This window comes from Cnephaeus nilssonii, assembly GCF_951640355.1.
Source record: "Cnephaeus nilssonii genome assembly, chromosome: 8".
Classification (NCBI taxonomy): Eukaryota; Metazoa; Chordata; class Mammalia; order Chiroptera; family Vespertilionidae; genus Cnephaeus; species Cnephaeus nilssonii.
This window is the reverse complement of record NC_137079.1, coordinates 58,429,210-58,444,984: the sequence shown is the minus strand read 5'-3', so window position 1 is coordinate 58,444,984 and position 15,775 is coordinate 58,429,210. Positions and strand designations below refer to the sequence as shown.

Below are 15,775 nucleotides of genomic sequence, written 5' to 3'. Positions count from 1 at the left end.
TTTTTAAAGTTCACTTAAAATTTTTTAAATAATCAAGAGCTGCAAATTGCATCACAAGGACTTAGGTTACAGAGTTCTGAATATTTATCCATGTCAGAGATGATACAGGTTTATTAGCAATCTTATGGAGCTGTTCCTTGATCTCTACTGTAGTCAAGAGAAAGAGAATGAAGCAGACAGGCAAATGGAGAAAGAAGAAAAAGGAAACTATAACTTTAAACAAATCTAATAAGAAAACTAGACTTTTGTAATGTCATTCAAGTTCTGTGTGTATTGAGGGCAGAGACAGGAAATACGCATATGCAATAATTATAATACAAGAATTTCACTGAAACCAGAAAAAAAGGCTCATGTAGATAAATTGTAAGACAATGATACAATGAATATTATCAATGCTTTAAAAATTCCTTACAGAAAAACTTCCAAATGTGAAGACCTGTCCATCCATTAAAAGTACTGCCGTATGGTTGCTGCCTGCAGTAACTTGTGTGCTAGGACCTGGCAATGCTTGAACAAGAGTGGGACATCCCCTAGGTTAAAAAAAAAAAAATTAAGTCAATATCTTAAAAGACCCAACTGAAATAATAAACAAACAATGCATAAGGAAAAGAGATAATAGGCACTAATATGAATATTCAGTAAAAAGTTATTTAAGTGCTATATTACTGTCTCCATTCTAAGTGCTCAGGATACAAAGATGAAAATGACATAATCAATGATTTTAAGGAGATTATTTAAAAGATTTCCTGAATTTATTATCCTAATTATAGACACAATTTTTAATTGTTCTGAAAGACTGGTGCTACTTTTGTTGTAGAAGAAAATTTCTTTAATCTTTAACAGTAAATAGCATTGTTGGAGATCTTTATAAATATTTATTGGATGATATAATCATGCAATAATTTAACAGAAATTCAACCCAGGAACTATAAGAAACAACTGATTTGATGTCCTCTTTTCTATTTTTTTTCCACTGGGCTATAACTTAAGATTTTAACACAGTAGTTAATGAATCAGAATGCAGTATCATGAGAGGCTATGCAGCAGTTGCTAAAAGCTTAAGTTAGAGATATGGGTGTGAATCCTGGCTCCAAGAAGTAACACCAACATGACCATGACTTTGAACAAGTTACTCATCCTTTCTGCATTTCATTTTTCTCTGTTATAACACAGAAGATAATAATAATCCATAGGGTTCTTATGAACAATAAGGAAGCTCACATATGTCAAGTGCTTGGCACACAGTTAACAAAATAAATGATAACAAATATGATAAATAACATCCTTAGATCCATTCTTGTATCACTCTATTTACCATTTATTAACCATTTTTAGTAATCATTATCTGTAATTAGAATAATCATCACTATAGAAATAATCCATACATAACAGAAGGGCTCGATTTTGAGACAATGTTATTATGATACTTTAAACTTTAAACGTTATATAAAATATATTTTTAATAATTTTTCAGGCTGCAATGAAAAATGAATGGAAAGAGGCAAGATTAACAGCTGGAAACCTAGTTAAAAACATTCACAATAACTGGGTGAATTAAGATGAAGGCACAAACTAGGAACAGAGTAGATTGAAAACAATGAATGAACTTGACAGCTATGTAAAAAAAATAACTGACTGGACTTGGCAAATGATTGATATGAGGTCAGGAAGGATTTTTGCTTATGCAACAAGGTACACAGTGGTAACATTTTTAAGCTATGAGAATGAATGAAGATGATTAAAAAGAGAAAAGAAGAAATCCTGGTTTTCATTCTGAATCTCTTCTAACACTGTCAGTATGGACAGAGAAAGAAAAACTAGTAGAAATCTAGGACATACCAATGAGGAATAATGAATTCTGGAAAATGAAGTGAGTTATTGCAAAAGAAGATTTCAAGAAGGGGGAAATAATCTACATGCCAAATGCTTTAGAGAGACATCCACTGACCACTCAACTTTTTAGCAAGAAGAAAGTCTTTGGTAGGAGTAGGCACAACACTGTAGCAGATGAGAAATTAACAGTGGGGTCCTAGACTATGCAAAATCCCTTCAGGCATCTCAGCAGGAAAGAGAAAAAGAAACAACAACTAAAGGGAAAATGAAGTTGAAGGGAAGACTTTGGTCCTTTAAAATGATGGAGAGTTGAAGAAGTTTAAAAGAGTAAAAATAATGAGGCTAAATATACAGGTCAGAGAGGAGACGAGAAACAGAACTTGATCCCTAAGGAAAAGGTATAGATAGGCTTCATAAATATTACATTAAAAAGTAGCAAAGTAGTAGTATGGATGCAAGTGTGTTTGTACAGTTGGCGGGCTAAAGAATTTCCCACCTAACAGTTTTTATTTTTGTTCTAATAGAGATCATGTGCTGAGATGAAAAAGGAAGTAGGTGAGCAGAGAATCTGAAGATTATAGAAAAGGTACGATGCTGGATGGAACAAATTAAGTACCGAGATCAGAAGTTTTTAAACCTGATCCAAAGGGCTTCTGGGAAGTATTTTAATGAGCTTCAGGAGATATGTGAATCTATAAGTCAATTTCTGTATATATGTTCTTGTATCTATTTATTCTGAAAAGAGAGCATATATCTTTCATCAAATTCTCAAAAGATCTGAAACCAAATAGTTTAAAACTACAAAACAGGAGGATTACTGCCCATCATAGTGAAATTAATTGAATCTGGAAACCATATAACTATACATGAGTATATTTTTTTCTGAAACCTAAGTTAGACATGAAAAATACAGACAGATTGATTCATGCCTGAAGTTTTGCCATGCTTTAGCATCAAGACCAAGAGGGTAAGGGAATTGAGGATACTGGTAAGAGTATAGGTGAAGAGAAGAAATAATCTCTAACTTAGGTAAAATGAAAAGGGTGAAAGAGTAAAAAAGCAGAGGGCTATAGGGAACTGAGTACTGATAATGTCAATGGCCAACTAAAGTTAAGTAAAGCTAAGTAAAAGAAGGAGAAATTGTGATCAGATTATGGTTGTGTAAACTTAAATTCAAAGTTTGAGCTGTGCCAGATTCAGGATGGGCACTGGGAATAACCATAATGAATGTGGAAGTAAAGTTTACTAGATATAAGGGTGTCATATAATTATATTGTATGGTGTCATTCACAGAGATATTGAAGTCACTCATGTGTGTGACAAAACTCAGACTGAGAAAACACTATGAGGCAGACACTAAATTTTCAATGAATGAAAGGCAATGACTGAAAGGTTGGTAGGTAATAAAAGGGAAGAAGAGCAGAATGGCCATGCCTCAAAAGAGCACTAGTGGTTATTTTATTTTATTTTATTTTATTTTATTTTATTTTATTTTATTTTATTTTATTTTATTTTAATGGAGTAATACAGCTAAGAACAGCAGTGAAAAGTAAAATAGTTCTCAACTCTGAGATATGGAGAGTTTGGCAAATAAACAATTATCCCTTCACACTTGTACATAAAATATCTTTTCAGCAATGTTATTTCAGCAATCAATGATATATTGATTGATGAAATAACTCTATGAGTAGATCTGAAGAACTTAAAAAGATTTTTCCAAGAGTTGGTGGCAGGTCTTCTAATATATAGTCTTTGATCTCTTTCCCTGATGCTAGTGAGCCCATTTATTAAATTACTAGTGGCCCGGTGCACGAAATTCGTGGAGGGGGAGAGGGGGAGTGGGAAGGGTATCCCTCAGCCTGGCCTGCACCCTCTCTAATCTGGAACCCCTCAGGGGATAACTGGCAGTCGGACATCCCTCTCACAATCCAGAACCAGAACTGCTGGCTCCTAACCACTCACCTGCATGCCTAATTGCCCCTAACTTCTCCTGCCTGCCAGCCTGATTGTCCCTAACTGCTCCCCTGCTGGCCTGATTGCCCCTAACCACCTCTGCCTCGGCCCCGCATCCAGGACCCAGGATTCCCTCCTCCAGCCGACCACAGGCACCCGGGATCCAGGCTTCCCTCCCTCGGGTCAGCCATAGGTGCCCAGGCCGGCTTCAGCCACAGGGGATGATGGGCAGGTAGCTTCCCCTGGGCTGTAGCCGCAAGTGCTGTATTTTGGCCTGAGATCAGGGGGCAGGCAGCTTCTTTGTCTCCCAGCTGCAGCTAGCCTCAGGCGCTGGGGCCCGGTTTCTCCATCTCCCCCAGGACGTGGGGCAGGCGGACGTGAGGCTTCTGCTGCTGTCTGCAGCCTGGGATCATGGGGCAGACGGTTTCTTCGTCTCCCGGGCTGCAGCCAGCCTCAGGCACTGGCGCCTGACTTCTCCGACCCCCAAAGGCCCTGAGTGGTGGGCGGGGGGGGGGGAGGGACTGCCGCCATATATTCAGGTTAATTTGCATACTCACTGATTGGCTGGTAGCATAGCGGAGTGACGGTAATTTGCATGTTTCTCTTTTATTAGTGTAGATTTGGAAAACACAGGAAGAGCAGAAGAGAAAAATCGTGTGTGTGCTTGCGTGCGCGCGCATGTCAGGCACTTTACAATTACCATATTAATTCCTCAAGAATCGTTATTTAAACTAAGGCTTAGTAAATTACAGTCATATAGTTGGTAAGAGATGAAGCAAAAATTTGAACCTTGTCTAAATTGTTCCAGACACAATGATGGTATAACAGTGGTTCTCAACCTTTGTAATGCCGCTACCCTTTAATACAGTTCCTCATGTTGTGGTGACCCCCAACCATAAAATTATTTTCGTTGCTACTTCATAACTGTAATTTTGCTACTGTTATGAATCGTAATGTAAATATCTGTGCTTTCCAATGGTCTTAGGTGACCCTGCTAGCGGTTCTCAACCTGTGGGTCGTGACCCACAGGTTGAGAACCGTTGTTGTAGAGCCTAAGACCATAGGAAAACACAGATATTTACATTATGATTCATTAATAGTAGCAAAATTACAGTTATGAAGTAGCAACGAAAATAATTTTATGGTTGGGGGTCACCACAACATGAGGAACTGTATTAAAGGGTTGCGACATTAGAAAGGTTGAGAACCACTGGTATAGAATATTAATGCAGAAGGAGCACAGTATAGCAAGAAAAAGATAAAACTCAGAAACATTATAAAAACTAGCAAAATTTTATTGGAAAAGGAGAATAAAAACATCTCAACTATATAGTCTATTTCCCAACATCCAGGTTTAAATTTATTGAAAATGGTAAAAGAATTTGGAATTCAGAAATTTAGAAGCATACTGGACAAAATAAGCAAAAAAGTGGGTTGGTAGACTCAAGTCATGAGTGAATGTATAAAAGCCATCAAAAACTTTTCTTACATTCACTTTAAAAAGGGACAACAATAACAGATAACATTTATTGAGCACTTACCATGGGTTATGCCCTGTGCTAAGTAAATAACATGCATCATCTCACTGAATTCTCACAACAACCTTCTGAGGCAAATATACTTACTCCCATTTAATAGAGAAAGCAAATGAGACATAGGAAAGTCATATAACTTGGCCAAGGTTATATAGGTACCAAGTGATAGAATCAGGACCCAAACTAGAGATTGAGCTCAGTAATTATGGCAAGTCAATACATTAAATAAAGAGAATATGAATAATATTTATCTATCTTTATCATCATGCACACTGCAATATTTATCTGACATTAATCACACATTATCAATGTGTGCTATACAATAAATTCCAGTTAAAAGCACTTGATTACTGGAAACTTAAAAAAAGACTCACCAACTCTACACTATTTCAACTGTCTATAAATGTTTTGCTTTGTGGTAGGTAATATGTATGCTATAGGGACTTTGTTCCTCCTGGGATTGGTCCTCCATAAAAGTGAATCAATTCCTTTCTGAATTAATAACCCAGTCCTTTACTCCTGCCTTCCAAATCCTAATACATCTAGACAAAGAGGGTAACTAGAATGCTTACAGCAGAAATGGTTTTGAATAATTGCTTAATCCAACAGGCACAGTGTGTAGGCATTATTTCACTGGGCTATCCATCGTAGCTCTCCACACAGCACATATATTCAACCTTACAGTTACAACTCAATCAATGGAAAGAGAAGTGGACATTTACACATTAGAAAAGAACAACTTTGGGCAGTTAAAGCAAATCTCACTAGAGTTTAATTTTCTTAACAAATCCTAATATTTTATTTTCAACACGAAAAGCTATCATATTCATGACTAGAGGCCCAGTGCATGATTGAATCATGAACGTGTAGGGTCCCCTACAGGCTTTCGCTTTCGATTGTGGGGGAGCTGGGTGCCTGTCTGCTGGTGCACCAGGCCTTTCGGAAGCCTCCGGCGCGGCGAAGGCTTCTGAAAGGCCTGGTGCCTGAGCGGACAGGCACCCAGCTCCCACGCTTTCGCTTTCGATCGCGGGGGAGCTGGGTGTCTGTCCGCTGGTGCACCAGGCCTTTCAGAAGCCTCCGGCGCGGCGAAGGCTTCTGAAAGGCCTGGTGCCTGAGCGGACAGGCACCCAGCTCCCCCGCTTTTGATGGTCTGCGGCAGGATGTGAGCTCGCTGCCCCAGAGGCCCCTTCTGTTCCACAGCACAGCCATGGCGCGGACGCTGAGCTCAATCGGCTACCCCGGCCACCCCGAGTCCCGCCCCCTGCGCCTTCCGCTGGCCCAATCGTGGGCGTAGCGGAGTGATGGTAATTTACATATTACCATTTTATTAGGTAGGATATTTAACATACTTAGAAGACGGTTGGTATTATCACCTGAACAAGTCACTGCTAATCAAGGAATGGTGCTCACTGGTATAATCAGGACCATTAGGTCAAGTTTTTGCGTAACCTCTTCATATTAAAAGCTGACATGAGCACCTTCCCTTTCAATAGCCATTATACCTCAACATGGTGTGGCAGGATCTTGGCTTATGCTGTTCATTCTTCATATTTCACAGTTACCAGAGGTCTGTGATTTGATTATAGTCAAGAATTTCACAATTTCCCTTCCAAGAAGTCAAGACCATGAAATATAACGATTTACCAATTTTCTGTGGAATGACAACCAAGTACAGTCAGATCTGTGGAGAATTGCCCTCCTTGCTGCACACATGATCGATGCTCCATCATGTCTAACTATAATGCACCTTTCCCAGTTTATATCATGACTCACAAAATCATCACCAGCTAAATAACAGCAGCAACACTGATGTCATAATAATAAACCCTCTTGTTCTATGTCGTGAGTCTTCAGTGAGAAATAGAACTAAAACTTGCTAAATTCTCTTCCACACCAACTATAAGCCCTGACTCAGTATCTACATATTAGTGAGGCCATTCAAAGGTGAAGCAAAATATCTGCTGCCTCTAACACCTGTGAAAGTAATTGCTCAACCTTGCAAGCCATTCATATTGGGTCATATGCAGTGTCCAATATCCAATGTCACATCCAGTGACATTTGATAAAAGTAATTTTGCCAAAGACCTTTTGCTCTCTTTACAAGCACAGTATTTGTCATTAAGATTGTGATAATCTTACAAACCTCTTGACAATAATGTCAAATGTATGTTGCTCTGGTCCTTTTATTGAGAAGTTCAACTCAATTACACCTCAATCATCCCTTCTTATTAGCAACAACATTCATCAAAGTAACTGAGGACACTCTATTTCATCCTTATTTTATGTGCAAATGAACCTGACCCCATACTCTTAAGGACAGACAGGAGTTGATTGCAAATGAACCTGACCCCATCCTCTTAAGGACAGACAGGAGTTGATTGCAAATGAACTTGACCCCATCCTCTTAAGGACAGACAGGAGTTCTCAATTCTGGACTAGCATTAGAATCTGGAGTTTTTAAAAGACAGATGCTGCCATTCTATATAGGACTGGACTAGCTGCCTCTAATACCAACCCTCACCCACAACACAAACCTCTTAGAAATTCTAGCTGTAGAATCTGTACATGATATTTCTGAAGCTACCCAAGTAAATTTAGTGTGCAGCCACGATTAAGAATCACGGATCTTGGAACAGAGTTGTTCATAGTATTTTTTCATAATTGTTTGTATTTCCGTGGGATCGGTTGTTACTTCACCTCCTTCATTTCTGATTTTGTTTATTTGGGTCCTCTCTCTTTGCTTCTTGGTGAGCCTGGCTAGAGGTTCATCAATCTTGTTTATCCTTTCAAAGAACCAGCTCTTGGTTTTGTTGATCTTTTATATTGTGTTTCTTTGGTCTCTATGTCCTTTATCTCCACTCTGATCTTTTATTATTTCCTTCCTGCTTACACTGGGCTTTTTTTGTTGCTCTCTTTCTAACTCTTTGAGTTGTAGGGTTAGATAATTTATTATCATTTTTTCTTGTTTTTTGACGTAGATCAGTAGAGCTATGAAATTCCCTCTCAAGACTTTCACTGTGTCCCATAGATTTTGGATTATTGTGTTTTCATTGTCATTTGTTGCCATGATGTTTTTTATTTCTTCTTTGATCTCTTTGGTCACCCAATCATGTTTAATAGCATGCTATTTAGCCTCCAGGTGTTTGATTTTTTAAAATTGTTTTTATTGTAGTTCATTTCTAGTTTTTTGCCATTGTGATCTGAGAAGATGCTTGATATGATTTCTATCTTCTTGAATTTGAAGAGACTTTGCCTGTGTCCCAATATGTGGTTTATCTTTGAAAATGACCCATACAATGGACAACCTAGATGAAATGGACATATTCTTAGAAAAATACAAGCTCCCAAAACTCAATCAAGAAGAATCAAAAAACCTGAATAGGCCGATAACTACCAAAGAAATTGAAGCAGAAATTAAAAATCTTCCAGCAAACAAAAGCCCTGGTCTGGATGACTTTACAGGGAGTTCTACCAAGCATTCAAAGAAGAACTAAAAACTATCCTCCTCAGACTACGCCAAAAAATTCAAGAGAAAGGCACACTTCCAAGCTCTTTCTATGAAGCCAGCATTACCCTAATACCAAAACCAGATAAAGACACCACAAAAAAAGAAAACTACAGGCCAATATCCCTCATGAACATAGATGCTAAAATCCTTAACAAAATCCTAGCAAATCGGATTCAGCATTACATTAAAATGATCATACACCATGACCAAGTGGGATTTATTCAGGGCATGCAAGGATGGTACAATATTTATAAATCAATAAATGTGATATATCACATAAACAAACTGAGAGACAAAAATCACATAATCATATCAATTGATGCAGAAAAAGCATTTGACAAAATCCAACACCCTTTCCTGATAAAAACTCTCAGCAAAGTGGGAATAGAGGAATCATACCTCAATATAATAAAAGCCTTATATGACAAACCTATAGCCAACATCATACTCAATGGGCAAAAACTAAACTCATTTCCCCTAAGAACAGGAATAAGACAGGGATGCCCACTTTCACCACTCCTACTCGATACAGTACTGAAAGTGCTAGCCATAGCGATCAGACAAAAAGAAGAAATAAAAGGCTTCCAAATTGGAAATGAAGAAGTAAAACTGTCCTTATTCACAGATGACATGATACTATACACAGAAAACCCCAAAGACTCCATCAAAAAACTACTAGACCTAATAAATGAATTTGGCAATGTAGCAGGATACAAAATTAACACCCAGAAATCTATGGTCTTTTTATACACCAATAATAAACTCACAAAAAGAGAAACGAAAAAAAAAAAATCCCATTTACCATTGCACCAAAAAAATTAAGATACCTAGGAATAAACTTAACTAAGGACGTAAAAGACCTGTACTCAGAAAACTACAGGACATTAAAAAAAGAGATAGAGGAAGACATAAACAAATGGAAAAACATTCCATGTTCATGGACTGGTAGAATCAACATCATTAAAATGTCCATAATACCCAAAGCAATTTACAGATTCAATGCAATCCCCATTAAAATATCAAAGGCATATTTCAAAGATCTAGAACAAACGTTCCAAAAATTCATCTGGAATAAAAAAAGACTCCGAATAGCCACAGCAGTCCTGAGAAAGAAGGACAAAGTTGGAGGGGTCACATTACCAGATATCAAGCTATATTACCAAGCCACAGTTCTCAAAACTGCCTGTTACTGGCACAATAACAGACGAATAGACCAATGGAACAGAACAGAGAAGCCATTATGCTCAATTAATATTTGACAAAGGAGGCAGGAGCATACAATGGAGTCAAAACAGTCTCTTTAATAAATGGTGCTGGGATATTTGGACAGATACATGCAAAAAAAAATGAAACTAGATCACCAACTTACACCACACACAAAAACAAACTCAAAATGGCTCAAGGACTTGAATGTAAGATGGGAAACCATAAAAATCCTACAAGACTCCATAGGCAGCAAAATAGTAGACGTGTGTCCTAGCAATATCTTTACAGTCACAGCTCCTAGGGCAATGGAAACTACAGAGAAAATAAACAAATGGGACTACATCAAAATAAAAAGCTTTTGCACAGCAAAAGAAGCCATCAACAAAACAACAAGAAAGCCCACTGCATGGGAGAACATGTTTGCCAATGTTATCACCGATAAGGGTTTAATCTCCAAAATTTACAGGGAACTCATACAAATTAACAAAAGGAAGATAAACAATTCAATCAAAAAATGGGCAACGCGCCGAAACCGGTTTGGCTCAGTGGATAGAGCGTCGGTCTGCAGACTGAAAGGTCCCAGGTTCGATTCCGGTCAAGGGCATGTACATTGGTTGCGGGCACACCCCTGGTGGGGTGTGTGCAGGAGGCAGCTGGTCGATGTTTCTCTCTCATCGATGTTTCTAGCTCTCTATCCCTCTCCCTTCCTCTCTGTAAAAAATCAATAAAATATATTTTTTTAAAAATGGGCAATGGACCTAAATAGATACTTTTCTAAAGAAGACAGAGGAAGGCCAAGAGACATATGAAAACATGCTCAAAGTCACTACTTATCCGAGAGATGCAAATCAAAACAACAATGCGGTATCATCTCACACCTGTCAGAATGGATATAATCAACAAATGACAAGTGTTGGCGAGGATGCGGAGAAAAAGGAACCCTTTTGCACTGCTGGTGGGAATGCAAACTGGTTCAGCCACTGTGGAGAACAGTATGGAGTTTCCTCAAAAATCTGAAAATGGAACTCCCATTTGACCCTGCGATCCCACTTCTAGGAATATATCCCAAGAAACTAGAAACACCAATCAGAAAGGATATATGCACCCCTATGTTCATAGCAGCACAATTCACCATAGCTAAGATTTGGTAACAGCCTAAGTGCCCATCAGCACATGAGTGGATTAGAAAACTGGTACAGTTTCTCTGAGAGATCATTATGTTTTACTTAAAAATTATTCAAAAGCTTCAATATCTTCTTTTTAATTCTGGACCAACATCAAGGAATATAAATGAATCCACTACTGATTTTTAAAAATGCAATCTGGAGATATTCACTGTCTTTTTCATTGCCACGAGCAATCTTTAAAAAGATAATTATTAAAAATATAGGATTTTTGTGATAATCATAATCACTTACATTTAAAGTGTGTGGAATATAAATAATTTTTTCTATTGAAACTACAAATCTATCCCCACAAAAATCACTCAACCATAAAATCAAGAATCACCTGTAATTTTTACAGGCCACACTCTTTAAAACAACGGTATAAATACTATTTTAATTATAGAAATATATATTTAGACAAAAAAGAAAGGAAAAGAAAACAAAACAAAACAGTATCTTCAAACAATAAGTCAGAGCAGCAGTTGCCAACCTTTCAGACCTCTCGGACCACCAGTGGTCTGCAGCCCACTGGTTGGCAACCGCTGAATCAGAGTACCTGGAATTGACATCTCCATGTCCTAGCTGCCCATGCTGTCCATATCCAAATGTATAGACATCTCCATTTTCCATTAAAACCACTGAAACCAAAAGGAAGAGCTTTATTATTTCATTATGTACATTTTATATTTCTATCACACTATAGGAAAAGTAGTGCAATTTTCGCTATTTAAAATTTATAGAGCCATTAAAATAGGCAATTGAAGTATAAGTTTATATTTAATGAAAAATATAATTTTAGGTTCAGAAAGGTATTTTTATAGGTTATAAAATGCAGTGTTTTTCATAATAAATACTGTTAAATTTAAATAATGCCATTTAATAACATTAAACATTGGTTTGGGTCAATTGTAAAGTTTGTAATAGTAAGTAACTACATATAAAATATTTTTCTCTCAGGTCTAGGATAATTATTGTACAGACAGAGTTGAGCTCTGCATAATTATGTAAAACATCAATGAACGGTCAGAACTTCAATAACTGCCAATGCCTTATTGAATAAGGAAATATATTTGGCATCAAAGAAAAATTTAACATTTTTCATTTTTATAAATGTTGAATAGTACAACCTAAGCTATATAACCTAAATGAAACAATTTAATAAGCATTTAATTATTTTTAACATTTAAAAAAATAAATTTATTGATGTACATTTCTCATCAAACAGTAACAAAATAGGTGACCTGATTATAAAAACTAAGAATTCTGGAGTCTAAAAAAATTTCAGGGATTATTTCATTTTCAGGAATTTTCTAAATAGAATTATAATATAAATCCATCAGAAGACAGAATAAAAGTTAGATCTCTAGACAAGTACCTATTTCATCATGCCCTAGTTTTTAAAAGGAATTCTGTAAAAAATACAAAGCTTTTTTTATATTTGAGAGGTATTGCCACACTATAGATTGTAACACACAGTTAACAGACTACATTCGTCTATACTAAACAAATAACTGATTTAGCACAATTGTAAAAATGCAGTTATACCCTAAAGTTCCAGCTGCTACCTGAATGGTGAAATCCACAGCTGACTTGTACTGCCCGGAGCTCACAATCAAATCGCACAGAGCCTGGAGGATATGTTGTGATTTTGCTTGCATCCTTTTCTCCTCGTTCTCCACTTCCATCTGTAAGTGTTATAATTTGTAAGTAAGCCATTATTCATCTTCAAAATAAAATTTTTAATCAGTTTACTATGAAGAACAAGAGAAAAATGTTAAAAGGAACAAGCAAGAAGAACCTGCAACTGTTAGAAGTGATAGATCAAGAATCTACCTGCAAAGAAGCAATTTTTGAAAAGATATAGTACTATACACTTCTGCTTGCAAATATTGCTAAATCAACAAAAACAGAAATCTAATTATGAATAAAACCTATTAAGCAAATCAGTTATGTAATATAAATTCATGTTATAAAATTACAAATATAATAATTTGTATGGAAAAATTTAGTTTGCACAAAAATAACTGCATGCAATGTCATTTAACAATTATTTTATACTTAGTGATACTGTTAGTACTAGCCATTAAAAAAAATTCCAAGTTGACTAAAAAATAACTTAGATTTCCCAATCTTAGAAAGGCTACCCTATCTATCAGTATTGCTAAGCTCAATTAAACTTTTAAAAATGTATGAACACTAACTAGCTCATTCCTTTTCCCTGTCCTACCTTCTGGCCCCCAACCACTAACTACTCTCAACCAAATCCTTCTGCTTTCATTTCTTTTTTTCCTCCTCCCTTCTTATAATTTCCTCCCTTAAGCTTGCTTTACACCTTCCCTGATTTCTACATTTGATTTTAAATATTCTGGCATTCTACCTATAAAGTTAAAAAACACACTCCAGAATATAAATATTTTAATTTAGAATGTATAAAAAAGGGAGGTAATCTTTTTTCCTAATCTAAAACTACACATCACTAAAACATGACCTCTGTATCATCAAGATTCAAATTCCTTGTACATTTGTATAAGGAATTTATTCCTTAGAATAAATGTCAACCTAAGCCACTCTACTGTGGCATAGCAACTCTAAACAAATCTATATAACATGCAGGTACACATGTGGATCTACACACATTTTTAATTCTACATTCTCATTGCCCATTTTAGAAAGCTAAACAGAATAACATCAAATCATGTTCATGTTACCCTTTCTTTTTTTATCTACTATTTCTCACATTAGTAATATTCAGGTCAGACCGAATTGGCTTAACTTATGACTTTCCTTTCTATAACAAAATGACTATCATTCTGAAAAGCTTTCCACTCCTTATAACACTAGGACAGTAAAACCTCACTAATTCAGAATAACATAGAAAGGTTTGGCCTATATGACTTACTGAAAAGGTCTCAATCATAGAACCTTTAAGAGAAAATTCAATTTTATTACCTGGAAGCAGTACAGACTGTAAACTAAATTCTACAATAAATGAAAGGTGGTTACCTACATTATAATTCAAAATAGGCCTATATTACATAAAAATATACCATAAACATAAAAGTCCTTTAACATACAAGAATTAATTGCTCGACCCAGAGGTTGAAGGCACGTTGAAGGAATCCTTCATTTCTTGAGCCCTTGGTTTGAAAAGCTAGTGATTTTAGACAGGTTTCCCCTTATAAGTATGACCCTGAAAATTCAGAGGAAGAAATTACTTTGAATTTTTACTCAAAAAAGATCACAAATACTGCATCTGTAGTATAATAAATTCTGAATTAGTGAGAGGTTTTACTTTAATAGGATAAAGAATACGATTCCACTTCTGCTAAATTATCTAATGTGGGTTTGACAAGATTGGATGGGCTACAAAAAAAATTTACAACATTAGTTTCACTCCACCCAAAACAAAATATACTCTTAGTTCAAAGACTCCTCAACTTGGAAATGCAGTGGAATGGTTAAACATAAACAAAGGCCTATATAAAAGAAATAAGCAGCTTCCAAAGACTATTTAAAGAAGATGAAAGATGTATAGAAATTTCACAGTTTCATCTCCATTGTTAAAAATATCTAATTACTAAAACCAAATCTGATTTAACATAGAAAACAAATTGTGTTCATATGATATTACCAAACTTAACTAAATTCAATATTGCAAGTATCATTCCACTTTATATAAATGGATTGAGGCCCAGTACAATCTTTTACCTCTGAATTTAGCAATTTGCCCTCTTCCTTAAGTCAGAGATTAAATATAGACACAAATCCCACAATAGAGACATAGCATCAGGGAAGGGGGAAAAAAAGCCTAGTAATTTACCGATTAAAACCATAGTGATTAAAAGAGTTTCAGCTAGTATTTAAAGGTAAAAATACTAGAAACATTTTGTTCAAGTTCATCTAAACAAAGCTATATCTATATAACTTCTCAATTATTATAGCTGGTTACAATATTATTATAGTTGGTTAAAAGTAAAAAAATAAGGATGAGGCTTTTGATTATTTCAGCAGCAGTGGCAGAATTAAAAAGATATCTGTATTTGATGTCAATTAAATCCAATGCAATTCTAATAATTTAGAAATTTATTAAAGTTTATTTTAAAAATGTGCCTAATAAGTAGGCAAAAATTTAGTGTAAATTCCAAGTGAAACTCAGGGAGATTAATTCTGCTCAAGTTCATTATTCAGTAATATGTTAAAATAAGCAGCAGTAAAATTAATCTCACATTTGTATGAAAAATCATTGTTCTGAATATTCTTATAAGTGGCCATTTAGGTATAAGAATATCTATATTTTCCCTAATGTAAGTAGGTTCATGTATACATTATATGATATTGAAATTATAATAGCTATAAAGTTTTGACAGATGTATCTAAAATATTGTGTAGATATGTATATATAGAGAGTTCATGCACATTTGTATACACACATAGAGAAAAGATTCAGTATCTAAAGGACTCCAACTTATTTTAATTTTTATTTAAATCTGTACTTTTTGGGGTAACCTTATGGTCATGTATATCACAAAATGTATCATAGAACATAGTGAGTACTTTAAGCAAAATCACTAAAT

The 15,775-nt window shown here is 35.7% G+C and overlaps 1 protein-coding gene across 13 annotated transcripts in view; it reads right to left on the bottom strand.

The window, feature by feature from the left end:
* Positions 1–15,775, bottom strand: part of MYCBP2 (MYC binding protein 2) — a 293,536-nt gene that overhangs the window by 183,580 nt on the left and 94,181 nt on the right. For 12 of the 13 annotated variants that reach the window (XM_079778973.1, XM_079778980.1, XM_079778981.1 and 9 more), the window contains 3 exons: positions 12,767–12,886; positions 11,758–11,839; positions 413–530 (listed from right to left, as the gene is read on the bottom strand). In XM_079778973.1, coding sequence (XP_079635099.1) covers positions 413–530; positions 11,758–11,839; positions 12,767–12,886 — 320 coding nt within the window. Of the gene's footprint in view, positions 1–412; positions 531–11,757; positions 11,840–12,766; positions 12,887–14,275; positions 14,370–15,775 lie in introns of those variants that run through there. The other variant, XM_079778976.1, reaches the window with a different exon arrangement.